Genomic DNA, 14,870 nt, shown 5'->3' with positions numbered 1-14,870 from the left:
GCTGAATATTTGTTTGATATTTTTACAATGCGTTATGAAGATGCAAGTCTGTATAACACAATCTTTTTATCATTTAAAAATTGGACACCACATATGCCAAGGAAAGTTTTTTTTGTTCTTGTTTTAAACATTGAGGTTGTTTGTACTTTGAGCTGTTACTGTAATGAGGATTTGTGTACAGTATGTGCTGTGCATGCTTAAGTAGGCTAATGTATACAGGTTCATACAATTGTCTTACGAAAACTTTTAACTATTTATCTAAAATCAGTGTCAGATTGACCAATATTCATAATAAATGTCGAAGCAGCTTCTAAGTTTCGGTTTCACATTTAAACAACTACGTTTGCTTCCGTAATTATTTTCATCTGTATCAGAATTACACAATGCATGTTTAATTACACTTTAACCACCACTCTATCCGACGTTTAGTGGCTATTTTCGTGAAAGCAAAAAGTTAAGAAAACACATAAATAAACAAAATGTTGTGCATCAGTCGAAGCTAAGAGGCTCCACCACAGCGCGTCATGCGCGTGTACCCGACAGGAGGAGGAATCTGAGAGGAGCGAGAGCAAACGGCAGTAAAGAAATAAGTCGCCATGGGTAGGCAATAAATCAGTTCATAAAGTAGATGATATAGGCTTAAATATTAGTGTATATCAAGTACAGTAGGATACTGATCATTGTATTTTTGAACTTGGTTGTGTGGAGGGAAAAGTATCCCTTATGTTCCTCTTTTGTAAGTCGCTTTGAATACAACCTGTTAAATAAAAGTTCATTGTCTAAGAATAAGCAATTTACATAAAGGATATAATTAATCAAATGCAATAAATAGTTTGAGGGGAAAATATACACTGTAAAAATATCTGTTAAGTTAACATTTTCCTTATTTTGTTTATTTCTGGTTGTGAATTGTGTTACAGGATGTTGTTGATGTCTGCTCTGTCCACTTTTGACATTGAAAAATTATTTTAACTTTACAGTTTAACAAAATTACTTTTATTGACATTTTAGTAGTTTGAAGTAATATAAGAAATTATATCTAGAGAAATAAATCTGTAAATAACAGAAAATGTGCTGCAGTTTATTACAAAGTTTTTGTACTGTATATACAACACCAACCCAGAAAATGTAGCACTGCACACTATTACACGTGCAGAAAAGTCACGTTTAACAACTTCTAGAAAATTCAAGATGTCAAAATGATAAATAAATGAGGGGGGTAAATGAATCTTAAAATATGGAAAATTACAAATTTATGGATATTTTTACAGTGGGGTCTTTATTCTTAGGAAAGGGAACTGTCATTTCTTACGAAAAATACAACCCCAAATCAGAAAAACATTGAGACAGTATGGAAAACGGAAATAAAAAATTTAGCTAATGATTTCTAAATTTACTTTCACTTTAATTTCATTGCAGACAATACAACAGACATTAGAAATGAATAATCAAACTTGAGTAACAAGATTTTTCTATTTGGATTAGAAACATTATATTATATATTTTTATTTTATTTGAAGACAAACAACATAAGCTTCTCAATTCTAAGGAGCTAACATTTTTCAGTGTCTGTATTAAAAATTAAAAGTTATTGTGATTTTATATTTTTCAAATGTGGAAAACAGTATATGTCTAGTTAGTGTGGAATAAGAGTATAACTCCAATTCGTCATATCACTTTAAACCACAAAAAATCTCAGTTTTAACACAGTAATAGAAACTTAAGGTTAATATGAAGCATTTCTTTCAAGTGTATTATTATTATTATAATTGTTGTTTTAAAACAGAAAATACAGTATGAACAATGTTCAATACATAGACTTTCTTACAGTACAAACAATACCAATCAATTATTCACAATAAACAAATAAATACATACAATGCAGACATACACGATTGCTAAACTGGTGTGTATCAGCCCCGTTGCAAACTTAGGCAGGGCTTTTTCTTATCGTGCACCTAAATTGTGGAATGCTCTCCCCACAAACATCAGAAACGCCAGTTCCCTGGACTCTTTTAAGAAACTTCTTAAAACTCATCTTTTTATTATTGCTTATAACTTATGAGACCTTCTTTTAATATGTATATTTTTATCATTATTATCATTCTTACTTTTTTGTGTATTTCATGTTCTTCTGTGTGTTGATGCTCTTGTTAGCACTTTAAGTTTGAGAAAAGTGCAATATAAATAAAATGTATTATTATTATTATTATTATTATTATTATTATTATTATTATTATTATAAAATGTTGTTTATTTAGAAAAGCTGGTCCAGCGCACCCGTGTATACTACTTCAAATTGTTCTTGCACTCTACCATCTCACGAAACAAATAAATGTATAAAGAAATAAACACTGCTAGCTGTAGTATACATAGGACTGGTGTGAAATATACATTGATACGGTTTTATTATGTATGGTATGTGGTTTATTTTGATTGGCTAATTGTTTTTTTGCTGTTTAGCGCTCAGAGAGAGAGATCACTTCACATATGTTTTTTCCACGCACCTCTTTCTGTGGATTTTTCCCCCTGCTTTTTTTGCTCCTTTTTTGATGCAAATAAGGTTTTCCAGCATCCCTAAAGCCTTCCTTACTGTCCTTCCATTTGTTCATGTCAGCTTCTTTTTTTTTTGTTGAGGAAGAAGCAGACGTGACAGAAAGCGACATCTCAGTTTCTCTTAATGGACATAAACAGTTTTGCTGCGTGACGCTGTTTTGATGTTTAAATGCAGACTTTTGGTCGCACTAAAATATCCCCAAACTGTTTATGTATACTAAGTTTGCACATACAATCATTGTTGCATGGTTATTAAATTATTTATATATATATATATATATATATATATATATATATATATATATATATATATATATATATATATATATATATATATATATATTATTACTTTATATATATATATATATATATATATATATATATATATATATATATATATATATATATATATTTACTTTGGATTGTTTTTGACTGTCACACGCACTCATTTAATGTGTTCCTCGTGATTTTATTTTCTTTAAATTAAACGTATTCCAATTTTGGCCTTGCAACACATTTCCAAAAAACTTGTTTTAGTAAAGCATTTACCACTTTGTAATGTTGCCGTTCATTTCCCTACACTTAAAAGACGTTTAGGGACTGAAGACAGCAATGATAATGAAAGTGTTACAGGTGTCATTCTTCCTGCACACAAGTCTTAAGGTGGGCAATAGTATGAAGTCTTTGTTGCTCCACTTCAAAATGCTCCACACATTCTCTATTTTAGACAGGTCGGGACTGCAGGCAGGCCAGTCCAGTACCTGTATCCTCTACCAGCAGGTCTCTGTAATGTGTGCAGAATGTGGTTTTGCATTGTCCTGTTGAAATATTCATGGGTGTGAATGAAGGAACCATATTGTACTTCAAAATCTTGTGCTTTCCAGCATTAATGAGGCATCCTTTTCTTCTTTGGTCCGGAGCACACTGTCCATTGCTCACCCTAAATACCTGAAATACTGATTCATCTGAACACAGTACACGCTTCCACTGTGTGATGGTCCATCTTAGTAGTTGAATGCATTTTTGGACACTATTAACATAGGACTTCCTTTTGGCAGAGTACAGTTTTCACTGGCATTAGTGGATGTATTTATGTATTATGGTGACAAAGGTTTACCAAAGTAGTCCTGAGCCCCTGTGGTGATATGGCTTATAGATGAATGAGGATTTTTATGCAGCGCCGCCTGAGGGATCGGAAATCACAGTTGTTCAGTTTAGGCTTGTGCCTTGTCCTTTATGCACTGAAGTTCCTTCTGATCCCTTCAATCTTTTAATGGTTGTGCACTGTTAAAGGTGAAATATCCAATGTCTTCTTTCTTTGAGGAACATTGTTTTTAAACATTTCAATCATTTTCTCATGTATTTTATGACAAACTGGCAATCGGCCCATCTTTGTCCCTACAGGACTAAACCTTTCTTGGATGCCGCTAATGAATCATAATTACTATTACCTAATGACATCACCTGTTTCACACCACATCATTATTTCACCTGTTTACCTGATTACTAGCCCTAAACTGCTCCAGTCTCAACTGTTTCTGCAGTGTGATGCAGGTCTGAATGACAGGAAAGGATGTATATTTACAAATGAAATGAAGCCAAACAAAACATGAAATATTTTGTGTGCTACTTGTCTGACATGAAACGAGTCAAAGTAAATTTGGAAATCACTATTTTATTTGCATTTTCAATACTGTCCCATCGTTTTCTGATTTGTGGTTGTATATATTGGTTCTTTACCTAGTCCTATGCTTTAGTTTTGTCTAGATTAAATCACATTATATGTAGCCAGAAAGTTCAACATACAAAATTTGAATCCCTTTTTTAAAAGAGCATTATTAATTTTTTTTGTAATATTGTTATTAGGTTTTTTGTAGTTCCTTAAGTAACTGTGAAGATATTTTAACTCAAGTTTTGTAATCTAAGCTATATATATCTATTTGCCAATGTATGATTAAAAGTTTGATATATTAAATTTATAACGTTTGATAATGAATGGTTGATTTTTTATTTCAAGAGAGACAAAGGAGGAGGAGTACAAGTGGTGATCGTCCTAACAGTAAGCCAATTATGTTATAAATATTGCACATTATGAGAACATCTTTGAGATTCATGTGTAAAATAGTTCCTAGTACATTTAGATGATCAACACAAACAATTTGTTTCAATGTGCTAAAAATATGCAAAGTGAATTTAAATTTCAGATTCAACCAAAAACTACTAGAGCAGGTATTAATCATGCAGTTTAGAAAAATAAACAAATATAAAATATCACAAACTATAGGAAACTGTTGCCATTAACACAATTTTTTGTGAACCTGAACTAGCAAATATTTGAGTGCCAGTAGTTAATGTGGTATTGCTGCATTTTCCTAGTGTTTTCTTTACACTGTTGTTGTGTTTTCAGTGTGTGATCTAAGAATCGTGCTTTTTGGAAAAAGTGTATCGGAAAACAGCCGAGTCAGAAATTTAATCCTGGGAACAGATCCATGTGAGAATGAAGATCCGGCAGCTTGTCTGAGGCACAATGTGACGCAGATTGCTGGAACAGTGGAAGACAGACACGTGACGATCATTAACACTCTTCATCTGCTGAATCCAGACACTACAGAACATCAGATCACACAGACAGTCAGAGAGTGTGTAGAAATGTCTGATCCAGGACCTCATGTGTTTATACTGGTACTACAGTACAAAGACTTCACAGAGGACGACATGAGAAGAGTCAAATATGTGCTGAACACATTCAGTGAAGATGCACTTAAACACACTATTGCTCTCACCACTGATAAAGAGACGCCCAGATCAATGTTTAGTGCTTTTAAACTGACTGGAGGCTCTGCTGCGGTGCAAACTATTCATCAGCTAATGAAGGAGTGTGGAGGAGGACATCTGCAGCTGGATGAGAGAAATAAAGCAGATATAATTCAGCTGATTGATAAGATGCTCCAGGAAAACCAGGAAGCGTATCTCACATGTGACACATTCAGTGAGGTTATAGGAACTTCTGTGAGTGAAGAGTCAATAAGTTTGGAGGATAAAAACGAGAAGAGCCCTCACCACAGTGACGATGGAAACCCCAAAGAGGCACAGAAACCGAAAAGTGAAGAAGGAAGACTCTCTTGTAAGTTTTCAGAATTACCGTTTAGGATTTATGAATGACAGTTTCAACTAAATACATTTAAAGTGCAGTCTTTAATATCCAAGGTCAAACTTAGAAATCAAAGAAATCATGTGAAAAGTCACTAGAATAAAATGAAGATTATAAGCCAGGTAGTAACAAATGAACACATTGAATGGAAAGGAGAACAGAAAGCTAAAAGCAGAAACGGTTACAGATTGTTGGAGTTGTGTCTTGCAATGTAGTTTAAAAGCAGTGGGGAGCTGTTCAGGGGGGATGTGACGTAGTTGGGAAAAAAAATTAGGGAGGGGTGCGTGGCACAAAAAGAGAGGGGTTTTAGGGGGGCGCAACCTCAACCCTTAAGTGGTGTAGGTGTCAGGCGAAATGACCGTGGGCATCAGGCCCCCGCACAGCCCATCTCATGGCCCCTCTAATGCCAGGGCCCTATGCCCTCAGTCAGTCTTTTCCCTCTACTTACGATGCCCAGGTGTGAAGAGAAGATACTTTAATTATTTGTTAGTACATGTTTGGTAATATTTCATTTAAATATAACATGCTTGATCTAAATATAACATGCTTCATAAAAAAGAATATTATTTAAGAGTGCAAAATGAACTCACAACTTAAAGGAGCACATTATCAATAACTCATCCTTAACAACTCATGAACTCCTGTGTGTTTGTGTTCACATTGAAAACAATACAAAAGTGTTAAGTCTACATCCTAATGAACAATATTGAGTTATTAATAAACAATGAGTTAATGATGATAATGCACCCCTCCAAGTAAAGTCATGACAAAATTATTTATTTAGTAATATTGCGGTGTTACCATTTTACCTAATGTGGACTTTTAGCTTATTCAGTTTTTTCACCTGTTTTTGGCCAGAGAGGAAACAAGGTAATCTGTTTTTTTTTTTTTTTTTAATTACCAAATACATGTAAAACTTTATTTGGCGTTGGATAGGAGAAAAATAATCTAGCTGCTTTTCCATTTTATATTTAGTTAAAAAAAAATTTTCTTGGCTTCTTTTTGGGTGCTAAATGTATTATTTATAAAAGACAGTCCAATACTGATTTGCCCAATTAAGAAGTAATCATTGAACACACAGTAATTGGAGTTATGTACGTGTTGTGTGATAGTGTGACTGAACATTATGCTCATTTATTTCTTTGCCTTTCAGTGTTTGCAAACCTCACTGGGAGACAGAAGCTGAATGTGGTGCTCTGTGGAAGTAATGGATCACTTAAAGTCTCTGTGTCTAAACTTTTACGTGGAAAAAAGTCAAAAACAACAAGTAGGCAGGCAAGTAGTGAAATTTGTGTGAGGAAAGAGAAGATTCACGGTCGTCAGGTCAGTCTGCTGGAGCTTCCAGCTCTTAGTCGTCTCTCAGAAGATGAAGTGATGCGTCAGACTCTCCACTGTGTCTCTCTCTGTGATTCTGAAGTTCATGCTTTCCTCCTCATTATTCCTGCTGGTCCTCTGACTGATGAAGAAAAAGCAGAAATAGAGACAATTAAAAGAACATTTGACTCTTGTGAGCAATTCATACTACTGTTCATGACAAAACAGACTGTTGAAGGACCCGTGACAGATTTCGTTAAATTCAACGAAGATTCTGAAAGATTGTGCAGTCAGTATGGTGGCAGATACAAAGTGATGGGGTTAAAGGAACATAAGAATTCAAAACAGATCCTGGAGCTGTTTAGTTACATTGAGAACTTGAAAACTAAGCCATATTCACTTCAGATGTACATGACAGCTCAACAGAACAGAGTCCGAGGGGAACTGGAGAAAAAAATGGAAAGGAAAATTAAAGACTTGCAGCAAAGGATTCAGACTGAAGGTAGGGTGAACAGTTCATATATTTGCATTCATTATTGTTATTTTTTAGTTTTGGTTTTAATCAAATATTGTAAAAGTTTAGTTCACTAAATCTACAGTACATTTCCAAAAATCTTGTTGTTTTGACGAATATTTGATTAAACTCTTGATATAATTTATTTTATTGCCATTATCTATATGGGTATGGGTATAATATGGGAACACACTTGGGCCATCTTGTGAGTGTGTGATAACCTATGACAGGATTGGACCCTGTTTTCTCTTTTTTTGTTGCTAAATTAACATTGACAGACAGAAACGTGTATTAGTCTGGTGTCACTGTAATACCAATACTCAAATACAGTATACTGATACACATATATTTGCCCAACTGTTTACATTCACTTCAACATTACTGTTTAAGTGTACATCTGTCATTATTCTTTGTATACTGTAATTTACCCTTTGCTAAGCCCTGCCCTCCTTAGTTACTGTTGCTACGCCTGTCAAGCTTTCGTGCTTGGCACGTCTATTATAATATGTATGCGCTGGTGTCAGACATTGCCAGGGACATAATGTCATTTTTGGTGAACAGGTCAGATATCTGAGAAAGCCAGTGGACTGCATGCATTACAGGGGTATATTCACCACATAATAGCAACAAATTAGAGAATAATTGAATCAAAATTGAAGCTAAAGTCTAGCTGGGACGCTGTAGTGCAGGGGTCTCAAACTCGCGGCCCGCAGGCCATTTGCGGCCCTCAGTGCAATATTTTGTGGCCCGCGCCGACCGCTGTACACTGACAGAATCAGCGGAGCGGGGAGAGAGAGCGCTCCCCGCTCCGCTGATTCTATCCGTACACAGCGGTCACTGGCATTCCCCGCCCGCCATGTAAACAAAGGGGCGGGGATGCCCGTGACGTCACCACGCACCCCGCCCCTTTGTTAGACGCTGTGACGGGCGGGAAGTGTAGGAGGGAACTCGCGCCGGCCAGAACCAAGGTAAGGTGTTCCCGTCCCTGCCTGTCACTTAGCTACCTATCTGCAGCCTGCCACCTACCTAGCTACAGCCTGCATCTTATATATATTATAGGTAGATACAGACTGGTACAGACTGATGTGACTGGAGTGGGGTGGGGGTGTTTTATTTATACATATATACGCCTTTTTTTTAGGTGAGGGAATGGAAGTTTTGAGTGAGTTCCCGCAAGCCATACTGAGGGTCTCAACTGCTTCCGCTCTAAAGCCAAATGTGGTTCAGATTTGTGAGAAGAAGCGCTGTCAAGTCTCTGGCAGCAAGGAGTAGGCAAAAGATGCCATGTTCAGAAGAACTGTTCATAATCTTCACTCAATGTTCTATTAATGTTCAGGACACTTCATGTTCAGAAGAAATAATTAAAACTGTTAATAATGACATTTGAGGACTTTTTTTTTTGTGAAATCCCTTGGGCGGCCCAGCCTCACCCAGACTTTGCCTCCTGCGGCCCCCAGGTAAATTGAGTTTGAGACCCCTGCTGTAGTGCCTTCTGAGTCCTGATGCTCTACAGCACCCTCTGGTGGTTACTGATGGATGTGACAGACACATGGTGGTGATCTTTAACAATGCAGGGGGACCAATAATTTTAACCCAAAAATGATTAGACTGTCAGTTGAAGACCTGTAGTCAGATTTTTGATTAAAATAAAGTTTACTGAAGATAATTTGCAGTTTCATCTGCAAAAACCAGCTTCAACACGTAGTCTGTTCGTAGTCTGCTCTGCGAACAATCTCAGAAATATCACACATAAGAAATTGCATCAACACTAATAACTTAGAAAATTATATGAAAATGATCTCTAATTTTTATATTTTGAGAATATCCAATGTGCTTTTTTTAAACATCTAATTTGGGTTTTTTTATACTGTGCTTAAGATTCGATGTGATGCAGACTCTAGATTTTGTAGACTAAGGATTTTGTAGGTTCTCTATTTACATTTACATTTAGTCATTTAGCAGACGCTTTTATCCAAAGCGACTTACAAATGAGGAAAAGGAAGCAATTTACACAACTATAAGAGCAACAATGAAGAAGTGCTGTAGGCAAGTTTCAGGTGTGTAAAGAAAGTGTAAGAAGCAAAACGTTTGTCATTTTTATTATTATTTTTTGTAGTTAGTGGAGGAGTCAGAGAGGGAATTGCATATTAGTAAGGAAAGCGGAGACTAAATAGTTGAGTTTTTAGTGGTTTCTTGAAGACAGTGAGTGACTCTGCCGTTCTGATGCAGTTACGGTTGCAGTTATTCCACCAACTGGGCAGATTGAATGCGAGAGTTCGGGAAAGTGATTTCTTCCCTCTTTGGGATGGAACCACGAGGCGATGTTCATTCACAGAACGCAAGTTTCTGGAGGGCACATACATCTGCAGAAGTGAGAGCAGATACGATGGAGCAAAGCCAGAAGTCACTTTGTAGGCAAACATCAGAGCTTTGAATTTGAAGCGAGCAGCAACTGGCAGCCAGTGCAAACGGATGAGCAGCGGAGTGACGTGTTCTTTTAGGTTCATCAAAGACCACTCATGCTGCAGCATTCTGAAGCAGCTTGATAGAGTTAGCTGGAAGCCCAGCTAGTAGAGAGTTGCAACAGTCCAGTCTGGAGAGAACAAGAGCTTGAACAAGGAGTTGAGCTGCATGTTCATATAGGAAGGGTCGGACCTTTCTGATGATGTAGAGTGCGAATCTGCAAGATCGAGCAGTTCTAGAGATGTGGTCAGAGAAGTTTAGTTGGTCATCAATTATTTTCGCTGTATTTGTAGATAGAGATAACACAATTTTTTTTGTAGTTTCAAAAAAATCTATTAAAAATGTTAATCAAATGTTTTTTATCATGATTTTTATCAGGTTCTGAAGATGAAACCGACAATCATGAATGTCTGAGAATTGTGGTAATTGGGAGAACTGGAAGTGGAAAGAGCGCAACAGGAAATACTATTCTTGGAAGAGAGGAGTTTTGCAGCCAGTTAAGGCCAGATTCAGTGAGGAATGTCTGCGAGAAAGGAGTTGGAGAAGTTGATGGTCGATCAGTAGCTGTTGTTGATACTCCAGGACTCTTTGACACGATACTAACAAATGATCAAGCGTTGGAAGAAATAATGAAGTGTGTCTCACTGTCAGCTCCTGGACCTCATGTGTTTGTCATTGTGTTGAGTTTGGGAAGATTCACCAAAGAGGAGACCGACACTGTAGACCTGATCAAGAAGATATTTGGTACAAAATCTGCTCAGTTCAGCATCGTTCTGTTCACCAGAGGAGACGATCTCAAAGATCAATCTATAGAAGATTATGTGAAGAGAAGCAAATCTGCAGATCTGCAGAAACTGATCAGAGATTGTGGAAACAGATTCCTGGCTTTCAATAACAGAGAAAAACAAGACAAAACTCAAGTGATGAAGCTGTTAAAGATGATAGAAGAGGTGAAGAGTAATAATCAGAGTGGATACTTCACTAATGACATGTTTGAGGAGGCAGAGATGTCCATTAAGAAGAAGATGAAGGAGGTAATGAAAGAGAAAGAAAGAGAGATGCAGGCTCAAATTGAGGCATTAAAGGCCAAATATGAAATCGAAATGAAAAATGTGATGAAAAGACTTGAGGAGGAGAAACAAAGAGCAGAAGAGGAGAAAATGAAAATCGAGAATAAATTCAGAGAAAAAGAGGAAAAACTAAAGAAAGAGTTTGAAGAGAAGGAGAAAGCAGATCAGATCAAGCAAGAGATTCAACACCAGAAACGGTCAGAAGAGGAAAAACAGCAGAGAGCTGAATATCATCAGAGAATAGAAGAAATGATGAGAGAGATAGAAAGCCAGAGATCACAGTATGAACAACAGCAGAAAGACAGAGAAGAAGAAGACAGAAAGAGAGAAGAAAAATACAGAGAAGACCAAGACAAGATGAGAAATGAACAAGAGTGAATTATAGCAGAGGTACAGAGAAAACAAGAGGAGGAAATAAAGAAGAAATACTATGATAATCAAAAGAGGAACAAGGAAGAAGAGGAGGAAAGACAGAGATGGGAAAGAAGAATAAAAGAAGCTGAAAATGACAGAAAAGAGATTCTGGAGGAAATTAAACGACAGCAGAGAGAATGGGAGGATGAGAAAAGACGAAGGTTGAGAGAACGAGAGGAAGAAGAAAGAAAAAGAAAAGAGAAACACGAAGAACAACTGAGAGAAAGACAAGAAGAACTGGAGGAAATGAGAAAGAGATTTGAAGGAGAAAGAGAAGAAGAACGACAGAAGATGGAGGAGGAGAGACAGAAACAGAGAAGAGAAAGAGAAGAAAAGGAGAGAGATTATGAAGAAAAGAGACAGGAGACAAAGAGACATTATGAACGACTGGAACGAGAGAGAAAAGAGGAGTGGGAGAGAAGAAAACAAGAAGATGAAGAGAGACGAGAAGACGAGAGAAAGAGATGTAACAAATGATTGAAGTTTTGCAGCAAGAGCATGAAGATGAGATCAATAGAAGAGAAACAAAAGAGAAAGAAAGACGAAAGAGAATGAAACAGAAACATGAAGAGGAAATAAAACAGATAAAGAAGAAACATGAAGTTGAAGCCAGAAAACAAGCAGAAGAACTGAATGATTTCAGAGAGAAAAAAGAGCAGCACATTCAGGAGCTTCAGCAGATGCTGAAAGAACGTCAGAAACAACATCAGATACTGGAGAAGATTTATCAACACCTGCAAGAACAGAAAGAAGAGGAAATCAAAGACCTACTACAAGAAGTTGAGAGAATGAAGAATAAATCCAGCTGTAACATTCTGTGATGGTCACCTTTCCTGTTTATACAGTAACTATTGCTTTCTATTAGTAATGTCAAATCAGATTTCTGTTGTTGTGCTGCTATAAATATCTCCCCATCTGATAGTCCTTTTTAAATGAGTTGTTAGTTGAGACATGCTGTTGTATTTTTACAAATTAACAAAAACCACATTTGATATACTAGACAATACCATAATACATATACTACACAGTGATTAATATATTTTAATAAAATAATTAAAAACTCTTAACACCCCTACTTCTAATCTGTGTACTTCCAAAAACTAATGAAAGTTGCTTTTGAAAAAATACTTTGGTAGATTATTTTGGGATTTGCCCCAGTTTTTTTGTGTGACCTGTGTATGTAGTGGAGTCAGAAGATTCAATGTAAGTGTTTACTGAAAAGTTATGTACATGGTATTTTACATTTTGAGGTAAATATGATGACATTCTAATTAAAGTTTGAGTCTAACAGGCCAAGTGTCTGAGACATTAAACTCTTGTCTTCATGTACTTCCGGATCATCAGCAAGGTCCCAATTACTGTGCAGTTGTCTCTATGAAGTTCAGGACAATAATGCCAGGCTGATTAGATTAGCAGCACCTATGCATTTAAATTGGTTCTGTTATGCTACTGAGATCATGACCACGACTCAGTCCTATACTTCATTTGCATGCTTTAAGATTTGTCTCCACCTCTATGTATCAGAAACCCCTAAATATATTTCAAAAGTTCACAATTAGCTGATGATTGATTACAAATCATGTTTGACATGCTGTCTTGAGAGAATCCCTGAGCTCATAAGAGCTGGTCTCGCATTAGTAAACACATGATTCTCCAATGAGATATTTCTTAACTAACCATAAATACCCATACATATGAACTTCTGATTTCAGAGACGATTTTCTCAGAGACGATTATTTTCTCAAGCCTGGGGCTCCCTCCCATTTGGAAGGTGAGAGGGGAGTTTGAGCTCAGGTAGATATTGAGAACTCCCCTGGCTTATTATGGCTAATGGCAAATTAGACACTGCAATAGAGAAATATACAGCTGACTAAGAGCTCATCTATGATGCCACTTTGGTTTGGTCAATTCACTTATATCTCATGTCTTTGCACTGTGGGAGGAACCCAGGGCAAGCCCACACAAGCATGGGGCGAATGTGAAGTCTGCACAGAAGCGTCAACTGGCCTAGTAAGGACCTGATCCAGTGACGTTCTTGCTGTGCTAACAGTGCTAACCACTCGGCCATCATGATTCCCTATCTAGAAAAGGGAGGAGTAAGGGTGGGACCGTGGTTTCTTCAAGACCACCCTCTGAAATAAGAAATACATATGTATGGGTATTTATGGCAAGTTAAGAAACATCTGATTGGAGAATCATGTGTTAGCTAATGCGGGACCAGCTGTGGTCAATCATGAATTATGAATAAACGTCACATAATATACAGGGTAACACTGCACTTGATAAACTTCTCTAGGACTTCGCTCAGATTTTTCTTCGACTTCTCTAAAGCCCTGCCCACACTGTGGGATTTCAGCTCCGATTAGGTCATCTGAGAAAAATTTGGAAAATCCTAAAAAATTCCTAAAATTCTAGACTAAAATCTGTGATCATTGGTTTGACATGTTCATAGACAGCCATTTAATGGTGGTTGTGATCAGATTTTCCCTCAAATGAAGTTCTGGTAGTGTTTCAGACACTTTCCTGCACTGCAACAGCAGATACGATGAGGATGAAATCAAGAACTTATGGGGACATTGAATATGATGATGCAATCAGCATGACAACTTTAAACCTGTTCAACGGTCAAGTACACTGTGTGCAGCTACACGTTGTTTATGTTTGCTCTAAGGTTTATTTCAAAACACAGAATAGTAAAAGTGTCATGGATGGACGACATCAATCAGGTAAGTTTTCTTCCTCCTTTGATGTGTTTTTATTGTCATTCAGTCTGACATTATGAACGCTGAGATCTTGTGTGTCAGGAAAAACATGTTCATGCAGTTTGACTTTCTACAATCATTTAGGATTATTGAAAATAAAATGTGAGCTGGGTTTTAGACCTTGTTAGTCTAATTGGTCACACTTATTTTAGACATCTTGTTAGACTACTTACTCAGACTTCTCTTAGACTTCTGTTAATCTTCTCTTCTCTAATTTCAACTGGGGATACTCATCCCAAGACCTCTAGAGACTGTGCAGCACCATTAATGTAATCCAAGTTCTGTGAAGAGATGATGCCAACCATAGAGGACTTCTAGAGCTCTTCGTAATCCTGGACCAGGCCTTATCCTGAGCAGATGCTGTGGTGGTCTTAGAGTGCAGAAAGTGAGACTGATTCCTGAAAGACCCCAGTGATAGAGAAGTCCGCACTGATCTCGTGGCCCAGACTGTGCACCCCGGTGACCTACTCACACCTGCAGCTTCTCCATGATGGAGGTCCAGGGTTCTTCAGCCTCTGGTGCATAGACTGGATAATCAGAAACATGTATTGTTCTCTGATGAGTCCACCTTCACCATCTTGCCCACATCCAGGAGAGTTATGGTGTAGAGATGCCCAGAATAACGC

The 14,870-nt window shown here is 37.0% G+C and overlaps 1 protein-coding gene across 1 annotated transcript; it reads left to right on the top strand.

Annotated features, from left to right (window-relative positions):
* The first annotated feature begins 363 nt into the window (after positions 1-363).
* LOC793010 (GTPase IMAP family member 8-like) lies at positions 364-12,029 on the top strand. Its single transcript, XM_068218498.2, has 5 exons — positions 364-600; positions 4,574-4,615; positions 4,964-5,680; positions 6,861-7,523; positions 10,377-12,029. The coding sequence occupies exons 1-5, from the start codon at positions 597-599 to the stop codon at positions 11,444-11,446; spliced, it is 2,496 nt and encodes an 831-aa protein (XP_068074599.2). The 5' UTR covers positions 364-596; the 3' UTR covers positions 11,447-12,029.
* The last annotated feature ends 2,841 nt before the right edge of the window (positions 12,030-14,870 follow it).

The sequence above is a fragment of the Danio rerio genome, chromosome 3, assembly GCF_049306965.1.
Source record: "Danio rerio strain Tuebingen ecotype United States chromosome 3, GRCz12tu, whole genome shotgun sequence".
NCBI classification, from domain to species: Eukaryota; Metazoa; Chordata; class Actinopteri; order Cypriniformes; family Danionidae; genus Danio; species Danio rerio.
The sequence above is the reverse complement of the archived record's forward strand: the minus strand, read 5'-3'. Positions and strand labels throughout refer to the sequence as shown.